A 7,606-nucleotide genomic window follows, 5' to 3' on the forward strand; every position below is an offset into this window, starting at 1 on the left:
GACAAGGTAACATTTTATTATTGTTAATTTGTACACTGGCCAAGTGATAGGAACGATTGATTATTATCGATTTTTATTCATAACATAAAGTGCGATAGATACTTTGATCAAGGTATAACTACAATTTTTTTTATTATTTAATTCAAATAAGTCCCATATTTGTTTTTATTGTCGCACTTCTCAGGCTATGAATTAGGTATATTTATATATTTACCTATTTTTCATACAGAAAAAATGCCAGATTATGGATACACTTTGAATGAGATTTTCATAAATGTCCTTTGAGCGAATAGTTTCCTAAATAATGAGAAATATATTGATAGGTAGTAAATATACCTACCTAAGGAGTGTAATGATTATTACATTCGAAACAAAAGGATAGAAATATGAATGACTACATATATCATTAGACGTTATGGTTAACAGTCGCTTTATAAAAGTAAAGCAAAATAGTAATTCGTATTACAGAATGTCATTTTATTAATTATTTAGTACAAGCGTTCTGTTGATAGCTTAATTTGAAACCCCGGCCGGCGTATATTCCGTCTGTTCTGAACCATATTACTATTGGCCCCGCTCCATCATCTGAAACATTATAGGTACTTAATGTAAATAAAATTATTGAAATTAATATGAAAATAAGTTAGGTACGTTTGTAAGTACTTACAAAAGGCGAGAAAATTGCCCATACTAAGCTAACAAGTAGGTTACTATATATAAAAGATAAGATAAAACATAAATAAGAAGATGTGACTATAAGATTACCATGTCGTTGATCATTCAGTGTACAAACTTCATATTTTAAAATTTTTAACATACCTAGGTATACCTAATCCCATGTAGGTATGTATATACCTAATTTGTCTTGCCTTGACTTTTTTATGGTAATTGATGACTTTATTTAAAAAGTAAGTATTTTCCTGACGTAAGACAATCTATGTATAGTTTCTCCACAATATTTTTTATACTTTTTTAAATTTTAAATACGAAAGTAACTCCGCCTATCTTTTTGTTTCCAATCACATTGAAAATACACAATTGATCATATTGAAGGATATTGTGTCGCTGCAAACTGAATAAGCTCAAAGGTATTATAAATTACATTAATTACGAATAAGAAACTACACGAGTGAATCGCAGAAACAGCAAGTTCAATATAAAAAGAACGCCTCACAATGCCACTTTTTGTCACTCGTTTTTTTATTATAGTTTTTTCCAACTCACACAATACAAGACACCATAATTAATAGTTTCTCCGTCATCAAAATAGTTTTGCTCGGTTCATTGGCACGATGAAATACGGTATTTGTAAAGTACCTAGATATTATACATAAGACTTTGTTTTCATATCAAACCTGTGACGGGAGCATCTAAAGTAAAGTCCTGTAGAATGGAACCATCATTAAGACGTTCGCCACACAGCCGAACAGCGGCTATCAGTAGCCAGTCGCTCGGACAATCGAATATTTCAACACCAGCTTGTCTTGGCGGAATTACAGGCAGACCTTCTAATATAATAGATGATTAATAACATACATTATATTCGTGCCTTTGTTATCTAGTGCAGATTTATGATTCACGCATTTTAAAGATTGTTAATCGATAGATAACGGAACTGATTGGAAATTAATATATCTTATGTTACGTGAAGATATTTCAATTATTAATTATTTCAATGTTAATATTATAATCCATACTAATTTATCGGTCGTTCGATGGAAAATTTTTGTGAAGCTCGATCTACTTTGCAACTAACCACCTAAAAGTACAGTATCCAATACTTTTCACCCGGAAAAGCATAACATTGTCCAATATATGGTTTTCACTTGTCGTCTGGCTTAAACTTTTTTTACAGGTCTCATTTCGTTTATCCACAGTGACAAAAGTAGGTCAAGCGGTTAAAGATTTATCTATACTTTTTCATAATCTCACTGGTACAGCTCGCTCTTTTAGAAACAATGAGAAAGTGGAACGCACAATTTAAAAAATAATGTAACTTAATCAACGTTAATATTTTATATTTTAATAAAAATACATAAGTAGGGATATATTTACATATATTTACATATAGTTTACTTTTCGACATGCAAGAAAAATGGCTACCATATATTTTAAATTTAAATTACATTAATAACAAAAGACCGGACGCGTGTGCAGATGTGACTCAGATTATTTTTAATAATCAATTAACTACATAATTGCATTAACACGAAAGAGCACAAAATAATGTTCGTCTGTCAGAAATAACATGGTATTTTTATATACCTACCTAAAGTAAATCTTTCGCTAGATACGCTGTTCACAATTGCTAAGTTAGCGCATATACCTACATTTGTGGGGAAGTTTTTATTCTTACTACGTACCTACTTATTTATTAAGTACGTCATTTGTTGACAACCGCTTTGTGATTTTCTTGAACATACCAGAATCATAGTTGATAATTTGCATATCGCCGACGTTGGTGTACGTTACACTACAGAAGGCATGTGCGCGTTCTATGCATATAGCATAATTCAGGTAGTTCTAAAAATAAGATATCATATTGTTTCATTTGCGCGTTACTCACACGTTTTATTAACTTATGTAAATATATTCCAAATAAAAGTTCAAGGCCGCAACATTGATAAGAAAAAAAAAAAGGAAAACACTTAAACATACTTAAATTATGAAATAACGTACGCGCCAAGGACCTCCAACCAATAACATTAAATAATGTACGGTTTTTCAAAAATGTTAAAAAAAACAGTTACTTGGGCATTCTCGAGCGCGTCAGATATTCATACTACGTATGCCCCAAGCGCCTCTGATAACAACGGTATACTAATCTGCCGGTTTGCGTGGTGGGGGTAGGCATATAAAGTAGTCAAAAATGCAAAAAAAAAAAATTTACTCGAGCGCGTCAGATTTTCGGAAGGGGTGTTAAGTAGGCCCCAAGGAAGCTCCCTTTAAAAAAACTGACAATTTCGGCGTGACGATAAGTTACGATGAATTTTTGAAAATGCAAAAAAAAAGTTTTTTTGAAATACTCGAGCGCGTCAGATTTTCATAGGGGAGGTTTATCTCGGTATCCTGAAAGCATATTTTCTTAATCTGACAAAAATGTTGGTGGGTTCTCTTAATCTGACCGAAAAAGGATTTTTGGTTTCTTTTTTTTCCTTTCTTTCTCCGCTTTTCTCTCAATTCCCTCTTTTTTGCTTCAATTCTTCACTTCGTTTTGCTTACGGTACGTCCGAAAAACAATTTGAGGATCAACAGGCTATTGAATAATATAAATACATGAAACTGTACATGTTAATAATACTTTTGTATACAGATAAGCGTAACTTTTTCCGAGTTCACGAAAATTGTCGAGAAACTTTAGAAAAAAAAAATTTTGTGATATAATAAAAGTCACATAATTTAATCATCGTCAATTTCTTTAACGCCCTCAGTTTTCGAGATATACTCAAAAAACCGGGAGTTCTATTAGGTCTAAGGTATCTCTCATATCTTAAACTGCCACGCTCGAGTATTACCGAAAATTCCCCTATTCGCCTCCCTAACTATAGCGAATTCATCTTCTGCCAACTTATTTTAAATTATATGGCCTATGATTTATATTTGAAATTTATATAATTGCTGAATTGTAACTTAAAAATCTAACCGTATGGGCTATGTCAAGAAGCCTGTGTAGCCCTAAGTTTTAATTACAGCAAGTAACATAAAGCTGGCATTTTCTGAGTGTGTACCGATTTCTGAATTTATTTGGGGCATTCATATATTTGTATATCACTCATATCGCTGTCTACACTCGTTTAAGTTGACTAAGATTTGTCACCCAACGAAAAAAAAATGTATCGTCAAGCCAGTTATTGAATTATATCAGATTTTGTTACTTCTATATTTAAATTAAATCCTAATTAGAAGAGTGAAATCGTCTAAAAAGTTGATAAAATTGTTTTGTGTTTATGAAGATGAACTTAAAATGTTGGATAATATGTCGATTTTGTAACAATTGGATACTCACCAAATAACTGGATATCCTTGTAATTCCTATTTCAGATGTGTCGCGGTAATTAAACGATTCTATATACCCGTGCTCATTCTTGTAGTATTGTAAACATCCTGAAGGTGCTTTTAAATTGTCAGAGGAAATCAATTGAGACACCTGTACAAAACCAGAACTCATATTTAGTACAGTAGGTGAAAATTTTTAGTAAAAATGTTTATTGTTACACTTGTCTAAAGCTGTCCTTGACTGAAAGGTTAGATATCCCAAATAAATCTTGGTCCTGCGTTCAAAACCCAAATCGGTCGACAAAAACTTTAAAGTCTATCGAATAATTCTCTATAGCAGAGTCTCAAAGTGTGTATACTCTCATGCCTTGATGCGCAAGAAAAGCCACTGGTCTTGCACCTAATAAACTTTCCGGTCGTATCGTAGGTATTTGTTATCCCCTCGTATTATGAAAGTACACCTGTACTTGCTCCTAAGCTTGTACTCTATAATATATCCCGCAGGTTGCCCCTAGTTGGCAGGTGCCCTTGAGGTCGGTCTGAACAACAACATCATCATAATAGAGAAGAAGGAAAGTTAAGGATAATTCCCATTATTTATTTTGGTCTCTACTGTTGAGTAAATAGACTAAGTTTCAAATACAATTGTGTTAAAACTATTACCTACTTCGTTCTTATTAGAAACTACTTAAATGACATTTTTGTTTATGCTTTTATCATAAATTATAGATCCATTATTTTACCTTAATAGAAAACAAGCGATTTTCTTCCGATACTGTCTGAAATGAAAGAACTATTGGACCCTCTGCATTGGAAACCTCTATATACACTAAAAAATAAACAAAAATCGATACAATAACTACGTATAGTTATATTAGCTTCATCTAGTGTTTAGGAAAATATTAGTATAATTAGTTTATCCAATCAAAAATAACTCCATTAATTTTTTTCCGTCGAACATCACATCCAAGGACAAAAATCCTTTAAATATATTCTCATATTCGTATTCTATTTTTGAGATTTATTGTCCAATTGATGATGACAATTTTTGTATTACCTAATACCTTAATACAAAAATTGTCTCATCGTCTTATCATAAATACTAAGATAACCAGACTATATGAGGGTATCTAAACCGGATGGCCTTTTAATGTAAAATATGTCTATAGAGTATTAATAAAATTGAAATTAGTAGTTTAATGTGATAATGCAAAAGTTAATTAAAAAGCTATACCGGTGTATGCTGCTAGTGTGGGTAGACCTATATTATAAGCAAAAATCAAACAATTCAGCGTCATGTTCTTTTCAAGTTCTTTATCAAATTTCGAACACTGGGCGAACACAGATTAAAAATTATTAAGTAGTGTGTACTGTAATAATAAATTAATTAACAGTAACTTAATTTATATGATAACATACCGTGTTGTCCAGTATTAATACCACAAAGGATAGGTATAACATTATTAACATTTTGTCCTGTTACTAAAAACTGATCCTGCTCACAACTTCCTGCTGTAGGCGGTAAAATCTGAAAGTAACAGATATCCATATATAAAGTTAACAAAGATAGAATACAATATATAACATTATTGCTCTTACCTCAAAACTTTTAAAATCCAGTCGTATTTGCTTTACTTCATCAGAATATTTCTCTAGTGTAAAGGAGCATGAAAGCCTATCAGGACTTGGTGTAGGATATCCAGGATTAGTGAACCATACACTAGGAGATGACGAACGTCCGTCGCAGGTAAACTGCACTAAAAATATAAATTATATCGTATGTTAAACTAATTCGTAAATGCTTAAATGTATGTATTTTTAGCTGATGATTTAAAGACATTTTGCAATTAAATGGTTTATTTTCATAATGTCAACAGTACAAATGCCTTTGTGAAGTATAAATGGCAATTTTGATTTGAGAAAATTGCTGGAAGTGTATTTTATATTTTAACATAGATAACTAAAAAATGATTGGATGAATTCCCAGCACTCAATTCCGTAAAATCATTGTTAACACGGATTTTTATGTAGTGACCTATTATGTAAAGACACAACTATAATTAAAATATGAGATATCATTTTTTATATAACCGGGATAGAGAGAGTCACAACAAATAAGGCTACAATTCTTTTACAATTTACCAACAGTATCATTCAAAAAGAATACTCACTAACACAACACGTTCCGTAACCGTCAGCACAAGTTCCCATCGTTTTTCCACCTAATTTTTGGCAGTCGTATTCATGTAGACAAGTCCCTTCGAATCCATTAAGAGCCGAACACGTCACGTGATCAAATTCGACAACTTCAAATACATCCAGAAATCTGTTCTGACCTTTTGAATTAAAACGATTTTTCTTTGGTCTTTGCGCACATCGCCTCTTATTTATTCGTTTGGCTCGATTTATTTGAATTATGTTATTGTTAGGGATAGTATTATTTATACTTATATATGTATTATGAGCTACACTATCAGTTTTCAGTGCTGACCGTTTAGTTGATTTTAGGAGAGTGGATATCTGCATGTAATCAGAAGGCTTAAACTCTCGAACTTCTGCGCGGTAATAATCAAGTACTGTGGAATTCATATTCTTCTTATCTATTAAGCCGCGATCTTCTGTATTCAGTGGGATAAATCTTCTTATTTTGTCTTGTTTTTGATTAATTTGTGACTCAAATATTTTTAAATTACTATTATCAGTTGCAAGATACCAATTATTACTGTGAATGCACAATATATTGATCATTATAATTAGGTATTTTTTATATTCCATATTGGTAGCTTAGATTCATTGCTTCTAATACAGTTCAGTGCAAAAAGTAAACTAAAAGGTATGACTATGTATCACGGGTTTATAATAGTCGGGAGAGACAGCTCGACGGATCTAATTAAACATTTTAGAAACCGTAATGATTTACTTATTTGACCCACTAACACAGTATGTGACACTTAGTCATTAATTGGTGTGTTTCTAGTAGAAATATACACACGGATTATAATGGTCTGCCAACACCATACTCGTACTTAATAATTATATACACACTATACTTAATAGGAGAGTAGTTTAAAAAGGTGTTTGATGGTTTGATAGTCTTTTGAAGTTTAAATTAGATTATATTATATATACACACGGTTTCTATATGTTTTTGATAAAACAATATAAAAAAGAGTCGAGATGGCCCAGTGGTTAGAACGCGTGCATCATAACCGATGATTGCGGGTTCAAACCCAGGCAAGCACCGCTGATTTATGTGCTTAATTTGTCTTTATAATTCATCTCGTGCTCACGGCTCTCGTGACAAATTTCATAGAAATTCTGCCACATGTGTATTCCACCAACCCGCATTGGAACATCGTGGTGGAATATGTTCCATACCTTCTCCTCAAAAAGGAAGAGGGGGCCTTTAGCCCAGCAGTGGGAATTTACAGGCTGTTGTTGTTGTTATTGTTGTTGTTGTTGTAATATAAAAACTGTTTCTGAGAAGTGGGGTATCCACTCATTAATTATTATACTAGGACTGAACAGCGAAATATTGCAAGCTCTGTTGTGGTGCGGTTTGAAGGAAGGGTGTTTGGAACCCTTTTTTCGAAACCTTGGCACAGCCTTG

The 7,606-nt window shown here is 32.4% G+C and overlaps 1 protein-coding gene across 3 annotated transcripts; it reads right to left on the reverse strand.

Moving 5' to 3' along the window:
• Positions 1 to 466: 466 nt before the first annotated feature.
• LOC124543928 lies at positions 467 to 7,139 on the reverse strand. Of its 3 annotated transcripts, none has more exons than XM_047122256.1 (8): positions 6,168 to 7,139; positions 5,596 to 5,753; positions 5,416 to 5,524; positions 4,740 to 4,825; positions 4,007 to 4,147; positions 2,424 to 2,523; positions 1,356 to 1,508; positions 467 to 585 (listed from the first exon to the last, which is right to left on the reverse strand). In XM_047122256.1, the coding sequence occupies exons 1-8, from the start codon at positions 6,769 to 6,771 to the stop codon at positions 485 to 487; spliced, it is 1,452 nt and encodes a 483-aa protein (XP_046978212.1). In that variant the 5' UTR covers positions 6,772 to 7,139; the 3' UTR covers positions 467 to 484. The 3 variants fall into 3 exon arrangements, with proteins under 3 accessions (XP_046978212.1, XP_046978213.1, XP_046978214.1); XM_047122257.1 differs by having other exon boundaries at positions 1,356 to 1,505; positions 6,168 to 7,132; XM_047122258.1 differs by lacking the exon at positions 467 to 585 and having other exon boundaries at positions 1,389 to 1,508; positions 2,364 to 2,523.
• Positions 7,140 to 7,606: the final 467 nt, after the last annotated feature.

The sequence above is a fragment of the Vanessa cardui genome, chromosome 3 (genome assembly GCF_905220365.1).
Source record: "Vanessa cardui chromosome 3, ilVanCard2.1, whole genome shotgun sequence".
NCBI lineage: Eukaryota > Metazoa > Arthropoda > Insecta > Lepidoptera > Nymphalidae > Vanessa > Vanessa cardui.

Excerpts from the sequence above, each read along its gene's own strand:
- LOC124543928 (XM_047122256.1), bottom strand. The coding sequence starts at position 6,771 with ATGGAATATAAAAAATACCTAATTATAATGATCAATATATTGTGCATT. Across the intron at positions 4,826-5,415 it reads TATTAATACTGGACAACACG|TGTATATAGAGGTTTCCAAT; the intron begins GTATGTTATCAT and ends TTTATTTTTTAG. Across the intron at positions 4,148-4,739 it reads ATCGCTTGTTTTCTATTAAG|GTGTCTCAATTGATTTCCTC; the intron begins GTAAAATAATGG and ends GGTTTTGTACAG.